At 35.4% G+C, this 25,271-nt stretch overlaps 1 protein-coding gene across 4 annotated transcripts in view; it reads left to right on the top strand.

Moving 5' to 3' along the window:
- LOC142352232 (uncharacterized) overlaps positions 1 to 25,271 on the top strand; it is a 69,348-nt gene that overhangs the window by 17,476 nt on the left and 26,601 nt on the right. For 2 of the 4 annotated variants that reach the window (XM_075404691.1, XM_075404692.1), the window contains 3 exons: positions 6,657 to 6,788; positions 7,438 to 7,584; positions 18,732 to 18,823. In XM_075404691.1, the coding sequence (XP_075260806.1) occupies positions 6,657 to 6,788; positions 7,438 to 7,584; positions 18,732 to 18,823 (371 nt within the window). The remainder of the gene's footprint in view (positions 1 to 6,656; positions 6,789 to 7,437; positions 7,585 to 18,731; positions 18,824 to 25,271) is intronic. The other 2 variants (XM_075404689.1, XM_075404690.1) reach the window with 2 other exon arrangements.

Raw genomic sequence — 25,271 nt, 5'->3', positions numbered from 1 at the left:
TACTTGAGCAATTTTATGATATTAATTGGTTACAGTTTTGTGGGTAAGAATCATTTTTTTGTTGAGAAATATGACAAAAAAACGGCGAAAATTGGAACTATTTTTCATAATTTTTTTTGCAGTTTTTCGTTTTTTTTTGTTTTTAGCTAAATTTCTTTGCCTATTTTGACTTGCCTATTGTTTTGCAAGCATCTGGCTACCATTTTGGCTGAAGGGATTTTTCTTTGGATTTATAGGTTTTTAAAATATTAAAAAATATAGTAAGTTTTTCCAGTTTTTCAGTTAAAGTTGTTTTTCTTCATAATTTTAGCCCAAAGTATTTTTTCAAAATTCACATAAGTGGTTTTTGTAAGTACTACTTGTTTCGATGAAGTTATTTTGGCAGAGAAAGTTTTTTCGGGATCTCAATTTGATCAGGTTTTTTATCATATTTTAACAGATTTGATTTTATTGTTTTTATTACTTTTTTGTTTCATGACTTTGTTTCAAGATAATCATAAATTAGTGCAGGCACGTTTTGTTTGATGGTATTTGGATAGCGTTTAAATGGATTTTCACTTCGAGTCGTTTCCGGAATTCTTCCGGCTATGTTTTTTTAAAGATCTGTTCACACATTTTCATGATTTCTGAAGTCAAATTGGAGTAGTGATTTTGGTCACGCCGAAACAGGAAGTGGAGCGAAAAAGCGACTGGTTTTGCGGCGTGAAATTTTTTCCATCTAATTTTAAAGTAGAGTGAGAATACGGTGTTTGAACAAAAATTCGCGTTATCGGTAGTGGTTTTTTGTTCACATGCGGCATTTTCACTTTGATTTTTACTGTTTTTTTTTTTAAATTTTTTTGATCGCATTTTTTTCTAAATGGTTTTTCCAATCCATTCATAGTCCGTTCTAGGTCTAGTTTTCTGTTTAGTCAATGAAAATTCTTTGAATTGTACGTCAGGACTTGTCCTGCTATGTTTTCACTTCGTCGATTTTTTTTTCGCTTTACCTTTTTGCCGCTTTTTCAGCATTTTGCGTGAATTCTTTTTGACTTCTCTAGGCTAGTTTCTTTCTCTCTTCTCATTCTGCTAAAAATGAATTTGAACATCAGTTGCTCAGCAAAGCAATTAAAAATGAACAGAGTCAGAATAAACAATTGAAGTCAGAAATATAAACGGGATAAACCCATAAAACCCAATTTTAGATGCCCGCTATTTGAACGTCGTTTCTATAAGTCTTAGCTGCCATCTCTTATGCTTATTGGTAATGATAGTAGCAACTGTAGCCTCTCTCTAAGAAACAGAGGTATGTTCAACTACGAAAAACCATCAAAATAAATCGGACTTAAAAAATGTTTTTGCTCAAAAATCTTTTTTTTTTCGATATCTTCTATTCTTTCAATCCCAATCATGCTTATTGGAATCAACGGCGGCTATTTTCCGGCAATCTGCTGGTAATGTTTTTTTTACTTCACTAAACGCTTGATTCCGCAGCTGCTAAACTGCCGCCATTCAAACTTTTAAGTAGCTGCACGAGATTTGCGTGATAACCTACAAGTTGAAAAAATAGAAATAACTCTTCTTTTTGAAGTCAAATAGGAGTACTGATTTTTGTCACGCCGAAACAGGAAGTGGAGCGAAGAAGCGAGTGATTTTGCGGCGCGAAATGTTTCGCTCTAATTTTGAAGTAGTGAGAAAACGGTGTTTGAACAAAAACTCGCTTTCTCGCTAGTGGTTTTTTTGTTCACATGCGACATTTTGACATTGATTTTTTTTTTAATTTTTTTAATCTTATTTTTTAGAAATGGTTTTCCCAATTCACTCAGTGTTAACTAGGTCTAGTTTTTTGTTTAGTCATTGAAAATTCTTTGAATTGTGCGTCAGGACTTGTCTGGCTATGTTTTACAATTCAAAGAATTTAATTGTATTGGGGCGCTGTCTTTTTTTTAAGATCTGTTCACACATTTTCAATATTTTTGAAGTCAGATTGGATTAGTGATTTTGGTCACGCCGAAAAAAGAAATGGAGCGAAAAAGCGAATGGTTTCGCGGTGTGAATTTTTTTCGCTCTAATATTAAAGTAGAGTGAGAAAACGGTGTAGTAGAGTATTTTCCCAATCCATTCATAGTTCATTCTAGGCCTAGTTTTTTTGTTCAAATCAAATTTATATTTCTCGCTAGTAGTTTTTCTTGCTAGCGGCATTTTGACATTGATTTTCTGTTCTTTTTGGTTATTTTGATCTGTTTTTTTTAGAAATGGTTTTCCCAAGTCACTCATAGTCCGTTCTAGTTCTAGTTTTTTGTTTTGTCATTGAAAATTCTTTGAATTGTGCGTCAGGACTTGTCTGGCTATGTTTTACAATTCAAAGAATTTGAATTGTTTTTGGGCGCTGTCTTTTAAGATCTGTTCACACATTTTAATGATTTTTGAAGTCAAATTGGAGTCGTGATTTTTGTCAAGCCGAAAGAGGAAGTGGAGCAAAAAAGCGAGTGGTTTTGCGGTGTGAAATTTTATCGCTCTAATTCTGCTCTTTTTTAAAATTTTTTGATCTGATTTTTTTGAAGTAGTTTTCCCAACTCACTCATTGTCCGTTCTAGGTCTAGTTTTTTGTTTAGTCAGTGAAAATTTCATAATTTTTTTTGCAGTTTTTAGTTTTTTTTGTTTTTAGCTAAATTTCTTTGCCTACTTTGACTTGCCTATTGTTTTGCGAGCATCTGGCTACCATTTTGGCTGAAGGGAATTTTTCTTTGGATTTATAAGTTTTTGAAATATTAAAAAATTTAGTAAGTTTTTCCAGTTTTTCAGTTAAAGTTGTTTTTTTCATAATTCTAGCCTAAAGTATTTTTTTCAAAATTCACATAAGTGGTTTTTGTAAGTACTATTTGTTTTGATGAAGTTATTTTGGCAGAGAAAGTTTGTTCGGGATCTCAATTTGATCAGATTTTTTATCATATTTTAACAGATTTGATTTTATTGTTTTTATTACTTTTTTGTTTCATGACTTTGTTTCAACATAATCATTAATTAGTGAAGGCACGTTTTGTTTGATGGTATTTGGATAGCGTTTAAATGGATATTCAGTTCGAGTTGTTTCCGGAATTCTTCTGGCTATGTTTTTTTTAAGATCTGTTCACACATTTTCATGATTTCTGAAGTCAAATTGGAGTAGTGATTTTGGTCACGCCGAAACAGGAAGTGGAGCGAAAAAGCGACTGGTTTTGCGGCGTGAAATTTTTTCCATCTAATTTTAAAGTAGAGTGAGAATACGGTGTTTGAACAAAAATTCGCTTTATCGGTAGTGGTTTTTTGTTCACATGCGGCAATTTCACTTTGATTTTTACTGTTTTTTTTTAAAAATTTTTTGGATCGGAGCGAAGAAGCGAGTGATTTTGCGGCGCGAAATGTTTCGCTCTAATTTTGAAGTAGTGAGAAAACGGTGTTTGAACAAAAACTCGCTTTCTGGCTAGTGGTTTTTTTGTTCACATGCGACATTTTGACATTGATTTTGTTTTTTAAATTTTTTAATCTTATTTTTTAGAAATGGGAAATAGAGCGAAAAAGCGAGTGGTTTCGCGGTGAATTTTTTTCGCTCTAATTTTAAAGTAGAGTGAGAAAACGGTGTAGTAGAGTATTTTCCCAATCCATTCATAGTTCATTCTAGGCCTAGTTTTTTGTTCAAATCAAATTTATATTTCTCGCTAGTAGTTTTTCTTGCTAGCGGCATTTTGACATTGATTTTCTGTTCTTTTTGGTTATTTTGATCTGGTTTTTTTAGAAATGGTTTTCCCAAGTCACTCATAGTCCGTTCTAGTTCTAGTTTTTTGTTTTGTCATTGAAAATTCTTTGAATTGTGCGTCAGGACTTGTCTGGCTATGTTTTACAATTCAAAGAATTTGAATTGTTTTTGGGCGCTGTCTTTTAAGATCTGTTCACACATTTTAATGATTTTTGAAGTCAAATTGGAGTCGTGATTTTTGTCAAGCCGAAAGACGAGAAATTTTATCGCTCTAATTCTGCTCTTTTTTTAAATTTTTTGATCTGATTTTTTTTGAAGTAGTTTTCCCAACTCACTCATTGTCCGTTCTAGGTCTAGTTTTTTGTTTAGTCAGTGAAAATTCTTTGAATTGTACGTCACGACTTGTCGCGTTATGTTTTTTTTTAATTCGCTTTACCTTTTGATAACGTTTTTGTTTTACATAATTCACAATTTTCACGTTTGACTTCTGACTTACCTCCCTCACTGTTTCAACTGAATGGATTCTAAATTATTTAAGGCATGTATGGTCAATGTCTAAAGAGCAAAATCAAAATCCGATAAAGCCCAGTCATTGAGTCATAGTGCATTAGGTTATCAAAGTTCATTAGAGGGATTGATAGCTGATATTAGTATTAAGCTTAATACCCTTCAGTTTAGAAACTGAAGTCAGATAGGTTTAGAATCCAACTGAAACTGCACACTGAATTAGAATAATTTTTGAAACAGGGAAAATTTTTGTCAATTTATATCTCCTTTTTTCTTTAACTGTTTCAATGCCGATTGCAGCTATTTTCCGGCAATCTTCCGGCTATGTTATTGTTAATAGCCGCCTCATCTTCTCAGCCGGCTATTATAGCGCTCCTATTTTTTTTTTACTTCGTCGAATAAAAAAATTTTTCGCTTTACCTCATTTTGCCGCTTTTTCAACATTTTGCGTGATATCTTTTTGACTTCTCTAGACTAGTTTCTCTCTTCGCTCATTCTGCTAAAAGTGATTTTGAACATCAGTTGCTCAGCAAAGCAATTCAAAATGAACAGAGTCAGTATAAAGAATTGAAGTCAGAAGTAGAAACGGGATAAACCCATAAAGCCCAATTTTAGATGCCCGCTATTTGAACGTCGTTACTATAAGTCTTGGTTACCACCTCTAATGCCTATTGGTATTGATAGTAGCCCCTGTAGCCTCTCTCTAAGAAACAGAAGTACGTTATCTTCAACTACGAAATGCCATCAAAATAAATCGGACTTAAAAAATGTTTTTGTACAAAAATCTTTTTTTTTCAATATCTTCTGTTATTTCAATCCCAATCATGCTTATTGGAATCAACGGCGGCTATTTTCCGGCAATCTGCCGGGTATGTTTTTTGATTCTAGACGTTGACCCAATTTTTGGCTTTCAACTTTTGGCTTTGGTATCTTGTTATGCGTGATTATTTTAGGCAGCTGAAGTCAGTCGTCGTTAATGTACTATTAAAAACTCAAATGTTACCTTTTTATTTTTTTTATTTGCTTTCAAACGAAGTCTCTAGGAATTATATTAATTCCGCAGGATATTTTTTAATCAGTTTTGTGTACTATCGACCTTTCTTCTGATCGTTTTTGTCTGATCATTTCACTTTTGTCCTCAAAAATGGGATAAACTGGTGAAGGCCGGAGGGCATTAAATTCTCTGTTCAAGAGACATATCCATAGTGTGAAGGGATGTTTTTAGTGTTTGACCCCTTCCCACTTAATCGCCTCCCCTACACTTCCTCTCTCTCTCTCTCTCTCTCTCTCTCTCTCTCTCTCTCTCTGAAATCACTTCATTCCTATTCAACCCGTAACCCAGCACTGTCGCCCCACCCCCTCCCCTCCCGCCGCTCAGCACCCACCCCTTCCCCTCCTCTTATGCTCACTCCGCCCTCCCCCTCAATAAATCCAAAGCTAGCCTCCCTAAGCTGCAGCTAGCTGCTGACAAAGCCAACCGCTTGATGTTTGTTTGAGAGCAGTTCGCCCGACGATAGTTGGTTGTTTTAAATTATAGCTGTCTATAATAAACTCCAGAATGCCTCAAGAACTTTTAGTCACTACCACTTTATGGACCAGGGTACAACTGACCTGCACTCCAGACTGTAATGGAAGCACATTTCCGCATGGAAATTGAGACTCTAGATATTTTACAGTCTCTGTTCTGAAAGTTTTAGAAAAAAGCATAAGTTGAAAAAAAATGTCTCAAACAAATTTGTACGGTCATCGTCATTCGTGAATGAGAGGCGGCTACTTCCAATATAGTTGCAATTTTTTTTTGCAATCGGCCACGTCTGTATAAACCCAATAATGTGACTGATAGCTGAAGTTAACCTGACAGCTTCATCGAAGTTGTGAAAGTTCTTCAATTGTTTTTAGTTTGGGTTCATCGCAAAATTTGTTTAAAAGGTATTTTCGTGTTTTTCATGTTGGATTCTCTAGAACGTGTTGCAGCTTTTTTGGGTTTTTTTATTTTTCAGTGTTCGTAACAAGGAGTTGAAAGAGCAGTGTTTTGTTCAGACTTTTCATATGTTGACCTATTTTTCCTCATAAATTCCCAGCAATTTAGAGTTCCGATAAATTGATCCTTACGACTTGAGTGCTGTTAATTGAGTGCTGAGCACCCACTGTTCTTGATAAGGAAAAGTTTTGCTTTCTCTTCACGCCCTAAACCATCACATGCATAGCTTCATAAACCAATTTAGTGCCTTAATTTTGCGTTGATTCATCATCTTGTAATGAAGAATTAAACGCAAAGTACTTCTAAACTACTTCAACTAAAATCGAAAAACTATCGACGAATTTATAAAGATTACCGTCTGATTTAAAGAGTACCGTGTGATTGATTTATAACTGAGTGATTACATGTGTTATAACCTGACTGTTAATCTGTCTGTTTCTTTGTCTGTTTCAGTGTTCGAAACTAATCTGCGCGAGTCTCCTTTTTACACTGGCCTCATATCACAATTGACCGAACTTCAACTGGAGAACCAGCTCCTACATCACTCTTCTCAACCTAACACGACCACCACTCCAAACCAAAAATGTACTTTATTGTCTCCACTCAGCTATCCGATCTGTTTCCTATGATTTTTGGGATCTATTTGTTTTTGGCCCCCTCAAACTGAGAACTTGGGCATTTAACTTTTACGCCCGCAGACGAACGTGCTATTTCTTTCTCGAAGTAACATGCCATATAACAATACATAATATGTAATTGAGGTTCATAAAAACCAGGGGAGGGGCAGAAATAAGCGGTCTGTTTTCTATGATACGAAAGGCTATTCTCAAATGTTCTTTAATTTTTGGGCATTTGATGCTCGTCAAAAGCCTTGAGAAGATTTTTTGATACAAACCTAATTATCAGTTTTTCTGGAAATCAAAGGGTAGCAAAGTAGATGCATTCGACTTATATTTCTCAGTTAGTTCCTTATGATTTTTGTATTCTTTGTAGAGCATGAAAAACCTTGACTTTAGTGCAGTGCAACAGTATCAAACTGTTATGTCAGGCTTTTTGCACTGAAGCGTTTTACAGAATATTACATCTTTAAAATGGTTTACTGAACAGTAGTTCACGCTGTTACTTACACTGAACATGGCTATGAGCCTTTATTTGTATACTCTGTGCTTCTCTGATCAGTGTATTCTATCTCTGTATATAGAAGGAAACAGATCTGAATAAAGTTTCTGTATAGCTGTGTTTGGAGAAGATTCATGTGATTCTGCCTCTAATCTTCACCCTGATGCTAACAAGTCTGATCCAACCCAAGTGCCTTCCAAAGTTGATCTGATTAAAGAGCTCATGGCATCAAGAAGTGCTTTCGTAGACTCCTTTATCGCAGGTTCTTTCTATTTTTATTCTTCCCTTATCTTGTTCTCCAGTCTCGTACTCCAATTTTTAATTGCGTTTAGCTATAGTTAACAGTTATCTGTAGTTAGTATAGATTAACAATTTTTTGATCAGTACCAGTTGTGTTCACTGTAACTCTCGACTTTGACCGTTAAACAAACATTTCGTCCCTTAGATTAGATCTTTTTCAAAGTAAAGTTTTGAGATTTTCATGATCTTTTCCTATCGCTTTCAAAATGAAAATGAGATTTCATTTATCCATTCCTCGAAAACAAGTCTTCCCTGGTTTCCTTAAAAGATATGACAGAATTGAGATTTTTGATCGTTTTATTTTTTAAAAGCCGCGAAGCGATAGCTGGGGCTATTATTAGACTTGGTAACTCAAAGAATTTGAATTGTATTGATGTGCTGTCTGTTTTAGCATCTATGCAGACTTTTCTTTATCTTTTTAATAGCCGCACAGTGAGAGCTGGTGCTATTATTGGCCTTCTCTTGTTACAATTCAAAGAATTTGAATTGTATTGGGGCGCTGTCTTTTTTTTTTTTTTTTAAGATCTGTTCACACATTTTCATGATTTTTGAAGTCAAATTGGATTAGTGATTTTGGTCACGCCGAAACAGGAAGTGGAGCGAAAAAGCGAGTGGTTTTGCGGCGTGAATTTTTTTCGCTCTAATTTTAAAGTAGAGTGAGAAAACGGTGTTTGAACAAAAATTCGCTTTCGCTAGTGGTTTTTTGTTCACATGCGGCAATTTCACTTTGATTTTTACTGTTTTTTCGATTTTTTGGATCGGATTTTTTTCTAAATGATTGTCCCAATCTATTCATAGTCCGTTCAAGGTCTAGTTTTCTGTTTAGTCAATGAAAATTCTTTGAATTGTGCGTCAGGACTCGTCCTGCTATGTTTTTTTTTTTATTTCATCACGATTTTTGTTACGACCATATGACGTCACGGCAACTTTTTGTTCATTCGTTCATGCAATTTCAACTGAAATGCGTGACGTCATTTTTCGCTCTTATTGGAGCGAGTTTTTTTGTTCATTCGCGTGATTAAGTTTTTGGTCATACGTGACTTACCTCACTCTCAAAAATGACTTCCTCACTTTGAAATTGAATTTTATTTACTCTAATTCAAAGAGATAAGGTCAAGTGAATGTGTCACTTTAAATGAAGGCTATTTGAGAGCGGCTAATAGAGGCAGCAATAACTTATACAGATTCTTAATCAAAATATAACATCTCAGCCTTCAATGAAAAGACTATTTTTTTGGTCTGTCTTTTTTACTGTTTTTTAAGACTGCAGATCTACCAAGCTATTGCGGCTATTTTCTGGCAATCTGCCAGCTAAGTTCTTTTCAATATGGAGACAAATTGGAGTAGTGATTTTAGACACGCTGGAGTAATAAGAGTAGCGAAAATCGAATAGTTAAAAGGCGTGACTTTCAGAGTGCTTTTCAAAGTGAAGTGAGAGAATGGTGTCTAAACAGATTTTCAGTTTCTGAGAGAAAAGTTGTTCACGTGCTGCAATTTAACTTCTGTGTTCGCTCTTTTTTCTTTTTTTTTCCTGTACAGATACTTTTAAAGGGTACCACGTATGTTGTATTAATGCAGAGCTGAACTTAAAGCCCTCAAAAGGCAACCAATGGTTTTCAAAGACTTCGACACTATTTGTCTTCATGAAAACTTGATTTCTGGATTTTGACTGTTTTGTTCTTTGTTGGTTTTTTAATTGTCTCATCAGTAATAGGTATCAGTGACTCTTTTGAAGCATGTTTAAAATAATTTGCGGGGTTAAGCTGAATTTATTGGTTTTGAATAAAATTGACACCAAGTTTTCGAAAAAAAACGTTAGCGTTTTCTTGGATTTTCCCATCTTTGTATTTCTTGTTTTTGATAGCCGCGTCCTCAATTCCAGGCGGCTATTATAGCGCTCCTATTTTTTTACTCCGTCTAACAGATTTTTGTTTCGTCTTACCCTGACTTCTTGGAACTGACTTTTTCAATGACTTACCTCACTCAAAAAAATGACTTCTGATCTCGCTTATGGAACTTTAGTTTTTATGAACATTTACTTATTAAAGACCAATAGTGTGCATCTAAGTAGTGCCAAACTTATATGCCCTAATTCTTGATTATTAGAGTCTGAGTTTTTGATTTCGAATATTAATTTTGGGATCTTCTCCGTTTGTGCACCCCCCCCCCCCCAGTACGTTATGCGCCCCCCAGTTACAGATCACGTGCCATTACATAGTAAGTTATTATGTAAAAGCTATTGCACGTGCATCTGGGGGCGCTCACTAAGCTGAGGGGGCACAAACTGAAAAGATCCTAATTTTGATCCTAATCCTCCTTATAGAGCCTATGTCTTATAAAAATGACAGTCCGAAGCTAACCCAAAAAGTCCAGTGGTCTATTAAAGGACTGGTGGTCGATCTGTCTATTTTATTTCTTTAGTTTTTTCAATTCATGTAACGCCACAAGCTTCTATCGCGGCTATTTTCCGGCAATCTGCCGGCTATGTTTTGTTCTGTCACCTAGTCTCCCTGTGGACAGTTCGAATTGGCTCTTACGTGGGCAGCTCATCAATAGAAAAGTTTTTTATATCAAACATGACACTACCTGCTTTCAATTTTTTTTGGGTTTTGCCCCTTTTTTGCAGATTTTCTTGTTATTCTCTGATTTAATAACAATAATGATTGGTCTCATTAAGCATATTTGGGTTTATCTATTTAATTTCTCTGGGATGAGAAGCAATTATTGAAAACATGTGTCCTTTTTTCTGCAAATTATTGTAACTTCAAAGCTGCGGGGTTTAACTTCTTTGACCTGACTTGTTCTCTAAACTTCTTCGTGTCTTTTGTTTGGATTACGACCGTTTAGTTGCTCTCAAACAAAATTTGTATCAATGATGTTAGTCTGACCATTTCACTTTTCGTTTTCGAAAACGGGATAAAGAGGTAGCGCCCAAAGAGCATCAAGTTCTGTTAGCCTTTTAGCTTACTAGACTCCAAATATGCAATTTAGCCGCCCTCCCTGAATCCCCACCCCTGCACAGCATTCATAGCTAGCTATTGAAGTCGACCACTCCCCAGTCGTTTAAGAGCAGTTCGCGAGAGTTTAGTAGGTTGTTTGGATTTTTTTCTTTTGTCGGTTTGTCTCATTAATGACTAGTCTCATTTACTTTACAATTAGGAGTAACTGGATCTATTTATTGTTCAGGTTTGTTGGTGATCTAATTAGCTTTGAAACCATTTGTTTTCGACTATTTTTGAACTTTTAATTATTGCCTGCATTTGTTGCTGCTGCTACTTGGTCCCGCTATGGTTCTCATTAAATTTGATATCTTTTTTCTATTAAAAGGTAGTGCAATAGTTGTTGAAGTATGCAAGTTTTAGATGCGTGTTTCACCGACTTTGATGCCACTTGTTTTTTATTGACATTTGTATTTTTTTTGCAAAATGTGTGTGTTTTATTCTTTCATTTAGTCTGCAGTTGGTTTTTTTGTACAAAGTCCGTGCTTGCTGCATGAACTTCCATTGTGTTAAAATCTTTTGATGCTGAGGCTGGGAATATTAACTTTGATAATACTTTTTCTAAAAGAAGTAAAATAAGTTTTTTTTTCTTTTTCAATTTTTGTAGTGTTTTGTTTACTTTCGTGGAGGTTTTTGTTTTTCGTGATGGTTTTTGTTTTTTACTCTTGATTGGAGCTGATTTTTTAAGGAAGCTGATATTGTTGACTTCATTTGCTTCATTTCGAATTGTTATTCAGGACTGATCTGTTTTTAAATGTCGTAAAGATTTTTATTACAACCATATGACGTGACAATCTTTTCGTCTATGTTTTGTTCATGCAAATCTAACTTCTTCATTTAACAAACAAACAATAAAGGGCCGTGTACACCATCCGGCATTGATGGATGTAGGTCGAGAAATAGGGCATGATGAGTAGCACTTAGTAGCCGGATGCTGCACTCCAAGCTGTTCCCCTCCAGACAGTGTAAAGACGGCCCAGTCACAAAAATAAATAACAAGTGGAGAGGAAAGCACCTATATATATATAGCACACATAGGGAAATAGAATGGAAGGATTAAAATAAAAATGGAACATCAAGGAATAAGCAAATGAAAAAGGATAAGCAGCCAAACACTCAGTGCAGCCTTCCCTCCTCCACGACGGCGCTAATCGAAGTCTCACTGAGAACACGAGGCTTGAGGGCACGACATCCCCTCAAGCAGAGAACGCAGCTCCTCAGAAGTGCGAAGCTGATTTTCGTTCGGATGTAGCTTATAGTGTCGGCGTACGGCTCTCCGCGTTTTTCGCTGATCTTGGTTGCGAGTTGTTTCATAACGCGCGATGCTGATGGACCTGCACCACCCGAACAAGCAAAAACCAGTGCATTGAAGCTGCTGTGTTCGGTTTCGCGGATTCGCTCTTCGTACTTATTTCGCTTGATGCTCTCGTGATATTTGTATGCATCTTTTATGGTCTTAGGGCAGCTCTTCGCATGAGGGTTGAAAATCTTCACATCGAAGAAAGTGCGATTAAAGCGGGAGCCCCACAGACCGTTTGCCTTGATGTCCAGTCGAGCGTCATCATCAGTGGTGGTGGAATTACTCGAGAAGATTTCTCCATCGAGCGACTGATGTTTTGGCTCTATCTGTACATCGTGGCAAACGTCATCCATCAGGTTTGCAAACACATCTCTAATTTCGTTGTGTCTTAGGTGCGTATAACCACCTTTAGCGCAATGGAGGGCATGGGTGAGGCTGAATTCTTTCCCGCATGGGCATATGGCTGGCGTGTTCTTCGCTTCCCAGGTGTAGCGAAGTGCTATTCCATCACGGAACTCAGTCTTCGTGAGGTCAAAACCATGTTTTGACAACGGAAGCGCGTTAAGCCAGCTTGATGCTCCTTTCTCCGAGGCCAGCTGGATGGTATACTTCATTTCTGGTAGATTGTTTTCGATTCTGGATTTTTTCGAGATGAGTTCACGTTGATTGTCTGCTTTCTGTCTGAGACTGATCTTGGTTTGTTCTACTTCACATTGTTGAATATTATTGAATGACGCCAATGGTCTTGAGAGTTCAACTGATTGCTCAAGATTTTTGTGAAGATCTTGTGGGAGGGCGATGTTAAGCCCACCCATTCTGAGAGGGAGAGAAAAAAGTTCTCTTTCCTCTTGGATTAATTCTTTGCCGACGATGTTCGGTATGACTCGGCCAAGCCGCTCCTCCACCTTGTCCAGAACCCCGTCCATGGAAGGTGTAGTACGCGAGAGGAAGCTCAACTTCTGTTGAACCCCCTTCGTCAAACATGCATAGGCATTCTGGGGAGAGGTGAGAGCAAATTGACCAAGTCTGTCTAAAATTTTTGTGTATTTAGTTTCTGCATCTGGCCTCAGAGCTTCCGATAACTGATCCCAGGACTCGAGCGCCCTGCGTGATTTCCACATTTGTGCCTGCAAACACAGTTGACGCTTGGCGCTCGCCTCCTGGCTTAATTATCAACTGACACTTCGGAGCATTGACAAGATATCCATACTTGGGACCAAGCTCAGTGAGCTTGTCGAAGAGTACCCTGATATCTTTTAGCTTACCAACGACGCTACCATCATCAGCATACCATTTTTGTGTCAAAGAGTCATTATGAAGTCTTGTTATTAGGGGTAGGATTGCGATTCCATACATTGCCATCGCAAGGGGATCGCCTTGTGTCGTACCTTCCTGAGACAGTATGGTCGACTTACCGATGTAGAGATGAGACGGGTGGCTATAGGAATTCTGTAAGGCAACATGCAAAGATGGGCATAAGGCTTTCACGTTCTCTAATGCTGTTCGTCTATTGAGCACGTTAAAAGCGTTTTTGGCATCAATTCAAATCTAACTGAATGTAAATCTAATGTAAATCTATGTAATTCATGCAAATCTAACTGAATTGTGTGCGTGACGTTGTTTTTCAGTCTTAGTGGAGCGAATTTTTTTCATTTACGTGATTAAGTGTTTGGTCACACTTGACTTACCTCACTCTCAAGACTTCCTGACTCTCAAATTGACTTTTTTTACTTAATTCAAAAAGAGGTGGTCCAGTGAGTGTATGTCACTCTAATTGAAGGTTTTTTAAGAGCATCTAATAGAAGCAGCCTTAATTTACACAGTTTCATAATCAAAATCTAACGTCTCAGCATTTAATGAAAGAAGTTCCTTTCTTGGTCTGTTGTACTGTCTTTTTGAGACTGCAGATCTGCGAAGCTATTGCAGCTATTTTCTGGCAATCTGCGGACTATTTTTATTAACTCGCTTGCGTTATAATAATCGTAGGTTGATTAATAGCCGCCGTCAGACTCTCAACGGCTATTGTTTAGGCGCTTTTTGTTAAATTCATTTTACCTTTTGATCACGTTTTTCGCGTTTATTAAATGAGGTCGCATTTCAACAGGGAGGATTTACAACAATGCGCACCTAGCTTTTTTGTGATCTCTTTAGTTTTCATTTGGAAATTTAGGGCGCTCATTATAATTCAACGCTGAGTGATATTTTTAGGAGAGCAATATAAAAATTGATGATTTAATTTAAAATCATGTTCTAAAGAGCACGTCATTTTGATAAGTGAGGTCCGTTACTGGTAGATCAAATTCTCGTTGAAACAATGGTTTTGCGGCTACAAAGTTAAAGATAGGGAGAGATGACTGTAAGATACTCCCAAATTTAAAATGTTTTTTTTTTTTGGCACGTTCTCGACTTTGTAATCTCAATTTTGTGATGTCGATCTACATTTTTACAAATTTTAACTGATTAAGTTTTTTTTGGTCTTGTGTTTTAAATAGTCATATGCGTATAAAATGAGTCACTTTTTGGTTCTAAACTTCAATTGTTTTTTTTTTGAAGTTGCAGTAAAGAATTACGTCTTCAATTGCCTAGGAATGTGCATATTTGTTGTTAACACTTCACATTTTAGTTGCTCTGTTTGAGAGAACTCTAGGTGAATATTTCAAAATAGTACTATTTCAAAAAATAGAACTATTGCCTCACTATTTCGCATATATATACGCTGTTTCTAGGCGTTAAAATATTGAGCGAACTCGGGGGAATGAGAAGGGATAAAAGTTGTTCTTTCGCTGATTACCGAACCTTGTTTGGTTAATACTAGTTGTGTTTATTTCAACTTTGTCCGCGGTCCGTAAAATAAAACCTTCTGCACATTAGATTAGGTCTTTTCAAAATAAAATATGCAGATTTTGATTATCCTTCTCTCGGAAGATAAACTTTTCTCTATCCCTCGAAAGTTATGGTTGAATTTGATTTTTTGATCAATTTTTTGGATCTATTCTGTTCCCCCCAGTGTGTTTTTATGACCCCCAGTTACAATTTATATGTTGTTATATAGCACGCTACTATGTAAGAAAATAGCACGTGCGAAAATACTATGTAAGAAAATTTATGCTCACTAAGCTGAGGGGGGGGGGGGGAACAGAATAGATCCATTTAAAAAAATTGCATTTGCATAAAGTGCACACTCTTGGTGAATTCAAATAATTTGCGATTGCTACGTACGTAAATGCGTAGCAAGATTCATGAGATGATGAAATAAATATTCAACTGCAGCTAGACAAAGCTTGCTGCGTTTATAGAGGATTTTGCTTGTCCATTATCCGATGATTGGCTGAAGTTCCTTTTGTTTGACCGATTTGGCTTCGTTTAGATGTGGTTTTGTGCCAGCCTTTTTAATAACAGATGTTAGTTGGGAGCGAATAGTAAGGACAAGGGTGCACTGCAGTATTTTTTTTTTTTGACGAAATCAAATCCATTTGACGCCAATAAAATGAGAACTAATACCCATGGAAGCGATTTCCAGTTATGGTCACCTGACTTTTTGTGACTTATGTTGCTTTCATTTTGAAATTTAAGCTGCGGAGAATAATTGAGTGCTGTGTGATAGTTTATTTTAAGAGATGAATTAAAAAAACATAGCAGGACAAGTCCTGAAATACAATTTAAAGAATTGAATGAAAAACTCAGATGTACTCTACCTGACCAGCAGATCAATTGAACAATGCCAACCAGAACACAAACAAAATCTAAAAATTGAGAAACTAAAAGAATCAAAACTAAACAAAAATATACTCATTGCTAAAACTCTTTGAAGCTTTTAAACCTAAGGCAAAATTTTTTAAATCGAAAATGACCAAAAAATTTAAGAAAAAAAAAGAAATCAATTGAGAATTAAAAGGAAATGTTGCTGAAAATCGTGATATAAATATCTTCAGAATGAATCATTTCTGTGTCTCTAGAGGCGATCCAGTAACCCAATTCCAAGCTTTAAAAAACTCATTGGCTCATAGATCGATAGGCAATAATTTTTAGAAAAAATTTCAAAGTTCAAAAAATAGAAATTCGTTCTATTAAAATGTTGAAAGCCATCCAATTGCCCCCTAGCAACTATTTAATAACATACTATCAAACCCTGGATGAGGTTACTTGGCTACTGAGGCAAGAAAAAATAAATAAAATACACATGTTCTGAAAAAACTTGAAAAAAATTGCAAAAATCAAAAAATTGCAGAAATCGAAAGGTTAAATTGTTGAAAACAAATCCATTGAAACTAAAAACCATGCAGTAGCTTTTTTTCAGAACGTGGAATGTGTTTTCTCGCACTTGAGAATGGACGGATATCAAAACTCACACAAACTTTAAGAAAACTTAGAAAATTGCAGATTTATTCAAAAAATGCTAAAATTCGAGACATTAAAATGTTGAAAAGCACTCCATCGTTACTAGAATTTATGCAGTGCCCTATTAACAAACCTCAAAGGAGATTGAATTAACAAACCTCCCTGGTCCCTGAAGCTGGAAAAACTGAGAACAATGACGAACATTTTCAAAAACCTTAAAAAATGCGAATTTTGTCAAAAAAATTGCTAAAATTTATGATATTCAAAAGTTGAAACCTATTCCTTGGCAACTGAAAATTTTTCAGTAACTTATTATCCAACCACTGATGAAGTTCGCTGGCCCCTGGGACCAAAACAACTTGAATAATGACAAAAAATGTCAAAAAATTTGAAAAAATTGCAAGTTTTGCCAAAAATGCTAAAATTCATGATGGCAAAAAATTGAAAACCATTTCATTACCACTAGAAACTATGCAGTAATCTATCATCAAACCCTAGAGGAGGTTTCTTGACACCTAGGAAAAAACTCAAAAAATGACAAAAATTTTCAAAAAACCTGAAAAAAATTGCAAAAATTTGTATCATTTTGCGTGTTTGTGTTTGTAGTACCAAAACATATAGCTCATAAAATGGTCATAACAAGCAATTTTGTCTCGAAAAATGCCTTCATCAACTTTTGAAAACTTCAACCTCAGACTAATCAAACAAAAAAATCACAAAAACATGAAAAATTGCACAAATTTGGGTCTCTAATGAAACTTAATGCCCGCTTGTCTTTACCTGTTTATGCCGTTTTGAAAGATCAAAGGCATTGAAAAATGTGTGAACACATCTTAAAAAAAACAGCGCACCAATACAATTCAAATTCTTCGAATTGTAAAAAGGTTGACGACTCTATTTCATTGCTAAGGATAAATTGCCTAACTGACCGGTAATGAATTTTTATTTCTAAATGGGATTATTTTTTTCACGTAGTTCTAGACGCTATCTTTAGCTGAATTGAAGTACACATTGCTACCTTCGTTGCCTAACAGCAACTTTTGATTTTGTTGTCAGAAAGAGGATAAACGAGCCCCGTGTTGATAAAATGTAAATTTTTAAAATGTTTGAACAAAACTGCGATCGAGGAATTTTTAATTGCTCTTGACGAGAAGCAATTTTTGTAAACGTGTGTCTTTTTACGACTCGAAGAGGAGCATTGGTATCCTACCGGTTTTTTACCCCCGGGGTGGGGGGGGGGGTAAAAAACTGGTTCTACTGGTTTTTTACCCCCCCCCCCCCCCGCACCCACCCACACACACACACACCTAACCCCACCCCCCCCCCCCCCCACTTACACACCTACCCCCATCTCAATTTCAAGCAGCTGAACTCAATCAGCTGCAACTCAATCAGCCGAAATTGGTATCATTTTTTCACTTTAAATCTTATAGTGGTATATATTAACCTCTAATGCGGTTATTTGAAGCCCCCTAATGAATTTCTTAGTCTCATTCAGGCTACCCCCTCGACTGAAGCGGGTTGCAGTTGATTAGAGCTCCCACTAGTCGTTAGAGCAATTGTTCCGACGTAAGTCGGTTATGTTTTTGGGTTGAAAATTTGGGTTGTTTCCGTCTACATTTTTCTGTAATCTTAGCACAGCAAGATTTTGCTAAATTTTACTCTTTTAGCCTTGAATTTTTTGTTGCTTTAGTGTTTATTCAAACAGCTTTTCATTTACTCATTCCTGTTGTTTTTCTTTGAAATAAGTTTTGTTTCTTTAAGGTGATAATTTTATCCCAAATGTTTCAGCTTATTTTCAAGATGAATTTTTTTATTTCAGTTGAATGTCTTAATGTCAAACGGATAAAATCGGAGAATAATTAAAGAGTCCGGAGTCAATATTTCTCAAATTAATTTTGGCCTTATTCCGTGCTATTATTAACTAACCGACCTCACAAAAAACTTCAAGAGTCAATGGTTTGCTCTTTGATGTATGTTTATAGTTTTTCGTATTCGCAATCTGCAAAAAACTATCTAGCAATCTGCCTGCTATGTTAAATTATGAATTGCTTTAGAACGAAGTGATGCAATTATTGTAAACGTATTTTTAAGCAAATTTTTGAATGAATTTTGTCCCCGTTTTGAATGGCCATTTGTTCATTTTTGTGTGAAGCCGTTGAACGTAGCTCCCGGCAGTTTATTACTGAAGTCAACTGAAAAGCGCGTGAAAATTGGTGTCATTTTTTCACTCTTTTAGTAATGGTCTATATAAGCTCTGAGGACATTTGAAGTACCTTAGTAAACTTATTGACTCGCTACTACGCCCCCCTCCCACTGGCTGCAGCAGGCTTCAGTAGAATCGAGCCCTCGTCAGTGGTTCGAAAGGAATTCGTCATCTGACATAAGTAGATTTTGTTTTGCGAATTTGGGAGGTAGACTGGTTTGTATAACATTTAAATTTCTAGATAGTTCTGAGTGTGTTGGTTTCAGACGGACCCATATCGAGACGACAATTTACAAAGAAAGAAGCGACAGGAGAGCAAAGCAGTCAAGAGAAAGAGATGGCTGAACTGAAAAAACAGGTTCCCTTTCATTTGTCATTTTAATAATGTCACCTTATCTAGTGATGCGATACAACGTAGATTTTGAAATCGAAAGAGTTTTATTAATAGCCGCCGTCAGCCTCTCAAACGGCTATTATTTTGGCGCTCTCCTTTTTAATAGCCGCCCTCATCTTCTCAGCCGGCTATTATAGCGCTCCTATTTTTTTTACAATTCAAAGAATTTGAATTGTATTGGTGCGCTGTTTTTTTTTTTAAGATGTGTTCACACATTTTTCAATGACTTTGATCTTTCAAAACGGGATAAACAGGTAAAGCCCAGCGGGCATTAAGTTTCATTAGAAGCCCAAAGTGGGTTTTAGTAGTCCTTCAAGTGCTTATAGTGATGCAACTGCTGGGATGGCCGTAATTTAAGGTTAAAAGCTCATTTTTAGGAGTTTTTGGGCTAAAAATGGTGCAATTTTTCATTTTGTAATTTTTTTGAGTTTTTTGTTTGATTAGTGTTAGGTTGAAGTATTTAAAAAATGATGAAGGCCTTTTGCGAGACACAATTGCTTGTTATGACCTTTTTATGAGCTATATGTTTTGGTACTACAAACACAAACACGCGAAGTGATACTAATTTTTGCAATTTGTTTCAGGTTTTTTGAAAATTTTTGTTATTTTTTGAGTTTTTTCAGCCCTAGGTTTCAAAAAACCTCCTCTAAGTTTTGATAATAGGTTACTGCATAATTTCTAGTTGTAATGGAATGGTTTTTCAACTTTATGCCATCACGAATTTTAACATTCTTTGACCAAATTTTGCAATTTTTTTCATATTTTTCGACATTTATTGGCATTTTTCAAGTTGTTTGAGTCCCAGGGGCCAGAAAGCCTCATTACGGGTTGGATAATAAGTTACTGAAAAATTTTTAGTGGCCATGGAGTAGGTTTCAGTTTATGAATAACACAAGTTTTTGCAATTTTTTTGACAAAACTCGCGTTTTTTTCAGGTTTTTTGTGAAAATTTTCGTTATTTTTTGAGTTTTTCTAGCTTAAGGGACCAGACAATCTCCTTTATGGTTTGATAAAAGGGCACTGAATAGTTTTTAGTAATAATGGATTGGTTTTCAAGATTTTAATGTCTCGAATTTAAGCATTTTGATAAAATCTGCAGTTTTTTTTAAGGTTTCCTAAGTTTTTTTGTCCAAGTTTTGATATTTGTCCATTCTCAAGTGCGAGAAAACCCATTCCTGGTTCTGGTAAAAAGTTACTGCATAGTTCTTAGTTTCAATGTATTTGTTTTCAACAATTTAGCCTTTAGACTTTTAGAAGTTTTTTGATAAAATTTGCAAGTTTTCTCAAAACATTTGTATTTTTTGTGGTTTTTCTTGCCTCAGTAGCCAGGGTACTTCATCCAGGGTTTTATAGTATGTTATCAAATAGTTGCTAAGGGGCAATTGAATGGCTTTCAATTCTTTAATAGAACAAATTTCTATTTTTTGAAGTTTGAAATTTTTAAAAATTTTTGCCTATCGATCTTTAAGCTAATGAATTTTTTAAGGCTTGGAATTGGGTTACTGCATAACCTCTAGGGACACAGAAATGTTTCTGAAGATATGAATGTCACAATTTTCAGCAACATTTCCTTATAATTTGCTATTGATTTCTTTTTTCTTAAGTTTTTTGGTCATTTTCGAGTTAATCGATCTTCAAGGGCCATTAAATTTTTTTTTCAGGTCTTGCAGATATAATACTGGACCCATTTCAGAAATACAAATTGGTTTTGAACATTTTTTTGAAATAGGTATTTTTAATGGGAAAAAATTTTGCTTTTAGGTTTAAAAGCTTCAAGAGTTTTAGCAATGAGTATATTTTTGTTTAGTTTGTTTGATTGTTTTAGTTTCTCAATTTTTTTCGATAAATTTGTTTGTGTTTTGGCTGGCATTGTTCAATTGATCTGCTGTTCAGATAGAGAACTTCTGAGTTTGTCATTCAATTCTTTGAATTGTATTTCAGGACTTGTCCTGCTATGTTTTTTTTACTTCGTCGAATAAAAAACTGTTTCGCTTTACCTCATTTTGCCGCCTTTTCAACATTTTGCGTGAAATCTTTTTGACTTCTCTAGGCTAGTTTCTCTCTTCTCTCATTCTGCTAAAAGTGATTTTAAACATCAGTTGCTCAGCAAAGCAATTCAAAATGAACAGATTCAGTATAAAAAATTGAAGTCAGAAATAGAAACGGGATAAACCCATAAAGCCCAATTTTAGATGCCCGCTATTTGAACGTCGTTCCTATAAATATTAGTTACCTCTCTCTAATGCTTATTGTTATTAATAGTAGCCCCGGTAGCCTCTCTCTAAGAAACAGAAGTATGTTCAACTACGAAATGTCTTTTTTTTCAATATCTGTTATTTCAATCCCAATCATGCTTATTGGAATCAATGGCGGCTATTTTCCGGCAATCTGCCGGGTATGTTTTACAATTCAAAGAATTTGAACTGTATTGGTGCGCTGTCTTTTTTTAAAGATCTGTTCACGATTTTTTCGGCTTTTTCACGTCAGTGAGAAATCAAATTAGAGTGGTGATTTTGGTCACACTGAAATGGTAAAGGGAGCGAAAATCGAGTAGGCTTGAGGCGTGAATTTTTTCAAAATACCTTTAAAGTGGGGCGAGAAATTGGTATTTGAACAACTTGGCGGTTTTTGAGATGTATTTTTTTTCAGGTGCGTCAATTCGACTTTTGTTTCCTGTCCTTTAGTGCTTTTAAGACGGTACATGTGTTCTAATTGTGCCTATTTTCCTTTGTTTGAATTCATTAAGGGGCAGCTAAAACTTCTTATGACTTTGCCACTACATCTTATAAAATATAAGTGAATTTTAGATTTCCCCATTTTTAATAGCCGCCTCAGCTTCTGAGCCGGCTATTATAGCGCTCCTAAATTTTTTAAATTTGTCGAATAAAAATTTTTTGTACCTCATTTTGCCGCCTTTTCGACAATTTGCGTGAACTGTTTTTGACTTCTCTAGGCTAGTTTCACTCTTCTCTCATTCTGATAAAAGTGTTTTTAGACAGCAGTTGCTCAGCAAAGCAATTCACAATGAACAGAGTGAGTATCAAAAAACGAAATCAGAAATTGAAACGGGATAAACCCATAAAGCCCGATTTTAGATGCCCGTTACTCGAACTTGTTCTTAGTTACCATCTCTAATGCTTATTGGCATTGATACTAGCCATTGTGTCGTCTCATTCAGAATCAGAAGCCCTTTCAGCTCCAAAATGAGGTCAAAATAGCTAGCACTTTGAAATTGTTTGTACAAAAATATTTTTTTTTCGCTAGTTTTTCTCTTCTTCCAGTCCCAATCTTGGTTATGGGAATCAATGGCGGCTATTTTCCGGCAATCTGCCGGGTATATTTAATTATCTATTGTCTTATCACTTAGTATCATCAATGACAGGTCTGATTGGTTGCTAATGAGGCATAAAAGAAGCTAATTAATGGCTGGAGTTAATGGCTAGTAATTTTCATGACTTTGACACTACTTTCTCAAAATTGTTGTGATTTTTTGAGTTCTGCAGGTATTTATTGTATTTTTTGATGTCTTACCATTTAATCTCATTGGCGACAGGTCTCTGATGCTGCTAATAGAAGTTAAGTTAATCGATTTAATCGTTTCTGTTCAAAGCTGGAGATTTCTATGACTTTGACACTAATTGTTTTCAATATTTTTCGAATTTTGCGGAATTTTCCTTTTCATTTTTTTGTCTTAACGTAGTCTCATTATCGACAGGTCTCATTGGTTGCTAAAAAAGCTTCACTTAAAGCAAGTCATTTCAGTTCATAGCTATTGCTTTTTCTGATTTATACGCTTGTTTGTTTTTTTTTTTAATTTTTAGTGATTTTTTTTGTTTTGCTAGTATTTGTTGTACTTATTGCTGTCTTATCACTTAATCTCATTAAAGACAGGTGTCAACTCTCAATGGTGGTCACCGGGGACTCAATTAGTTGATTTTGTTTCCTTCAGTGGCTGTTCTGTCCTCTGACTTTTATACTAAGTGTTTTCAAAAAGCTTCAGCGAGTTCTATTGCGATTTTTGGTTATTTTTGTCTTATGATTTAATATTATTAGTGATAGGACTTCGACATTTAATGACAGGATGCTAATGAGAAACAGAAGAATAGAGTTGACAATTTGAGTTCATAGCAGGTGTTTTTTTATGTTGATCCTGTCTTCAAAAAATAAAAGTTGAATTTTTAGTCGCGCTTGTTTTTGTTGTTCTGGTGTGTTTTATTACTCAGTCTCATTACTAACTGCTCTCATTTACCTTTAAAATGGAGTAAATAGCTGTCAGGTCATAAATTAATACAATTCTTTGAATTTTATGTCAGGACTTGTTCCGCTATGTTTTTTAAAATTCGCTTTACCTTTTGATCACGTTTTTCATATCACATAAATCACGATTTTCACGTTTGACTTCTGACTTTCACGTTAGAGCAAAATGAAAAGAAACGTGGTAAACCGATAAAGCCCTGTCATTAAGTCATAGTGCATGAGGTTATCAAAGTTCATCAGAGCGATTGCTGGCTGATATTAGTATTGAGCTTAGTAACCTTCAGTTTAGAAGCTCAAATAAGTATAGGTTTAGAATCTAACCGAAACTGCACACTGAATTAGAACGATTTTTGAAACTTAGGAAAAGTAAGAAAATTTTGTCAATTTCAATCTCTTTTTTTTCTTTTCAATAGCAGCCGTCAGGCTCTCAAACGGCTATTAGGCGCTCTCCCTTTTTAAATTTCGCTTTACCTTTTGATCACGTTTTTCGTTTTACATAAGTCACGACTTTCACGTTTGACTTCTGTTTTACTTCACTCACTGTTTCGACAGAATGAATTTTAAATTCTTTCAGATTGAATTACGCAATGCAGTGAATACGGTCAATGTCAAATGAACAGAATCAATAGACGGGATAAACAGATAAAGCCCGATCAGTAAGTCATTGAGAATTAGGTTATCAAAGTTCATTAGAGTGTTTGCAAGTTGATATCGGTAGTCTCTGGAGGCAATGAATTTCTTCTGAAGATATTAACATCACAAAATTTTGCAAGGTTTTTAAAATTTGCAATTTTCAATGTTTTTTGAAATTTTTGTCATTTTCCTAATTTAACGATGTTTACGGGGCAGCGACACTTTTTGGTGTCTTGCAGATGGGTTAATTGACAAAACTCCAGAGACAAAAAATGGGTTTTGAACGTTTTTTAGATAATTTTTAAATTTAGATACTTTAGATACTTTCTTTAAATTTTGCCTTTTTCAGTTTTTTGAAGCATTTGTAATTTTTCTCGATTTTATCTACCTTTAATGGATAATAAATCGCTTCCAAGACTTGTGCGCGAAATAATGAGTATTTTGAATTGTATGATACTTGGCTTTCAAGTTAAAGGCTTCCGGAGTTTAAGCAATGATTATTTTTTTGTTTAGTTTTTGATTATTTTAGTTTCTCAAGTACTTTGTCTTTTTGTTTGGGATTACTCAATTGATCTTTCAGCCAGTTGTATAAGTTCTCAGTTTTTCAATCAATTCTTTGCATTGTAGTTCAGGACTTGTCCTGCTATGTTTTTTATGTCGTCGTAAGGCTTTTTGTTACGACCATATGACGTCAGTCACCAAATCTGCTTTTTGTTCATTCCTTCATGCAATTTCAACTGAATTGCGTGCGTGACGTCATTTTTCACTCTTAGTTGGGCGTATTTTTGTGTTCATTCGCGGTATTAAGTTTTTGGTCACAGGTGACTTAACTCACTCTCAAAAGTGGCTTTCTCACTTTGCAATTGAGTTTTCTTTCCGTTAATTCAAAGAGATAAGGTTAAGTGAGTGTATGTCACTCCAATTGAAGGGTATTTAAGAGCAACTAATAGAAGCAGCAAAAAGTTATACAGATTCTTAATCAAAATTTAACATATCAGCCCTTAATGAAAAGAATAAATTTCTTTTTTAGTCTGTCTTTTTTTAAATCTTTTTGAGACTGCAGATCTACGAAGCTCTTGCAGCTATTTTTTGGCAATCTGCCAGCTATGTTTTTTCTTTTTCGGTTTCAATCCCGATGTGCATCAAGCGCGTCAACGGCGGCTATTTTCCGGCATTTTTTCGGCTATTTTAAGAATTTTATCAGTAGAATTTAGAATTTGAAATAGGAAAAGAATTTTCCATCAAAATCCGTCAGAGTTACTCGGATGATGAAAATTTTATCCAACGAGGTCTCGCCTTTTCACCAAAGAGTGTATTTCGTCTGTTTGCAAAATTTCCTAATAAATTTATCAAACCCTTAATGTTAAAAGAGGATATTATGAGAAATTAGTCATAATATTTGTGTTCTCCCTCACATTTAGTTGCAACATCAAATGTTGTTTTAACCACGCAAAAAAATGGTGAATTGTTGGAATTTGACCTCTGATTACGCGGGTCCAAGTTTGAAAAGACTTAGTCATAA

Source organism: Convolutriloba macropyga, chromosome 13 (assembly GCF_964194025.1).
Source record: "Convolutriloba macropyga chromosome 13, txConMacr16.3, whole genome shotgun sequence".
In the NCBI taxonomy this organism is placed as follows: Eukaryota; Metazoa; Xenacoelomorpha; order Acoela; family Convolutidae; genus Convolutriloba; species Convolutriloba macropyga.
Note: the sequence above shows the minus strand (reverse complement) of the source record. Positions and strands in the feature narration are given on the sequence as shown.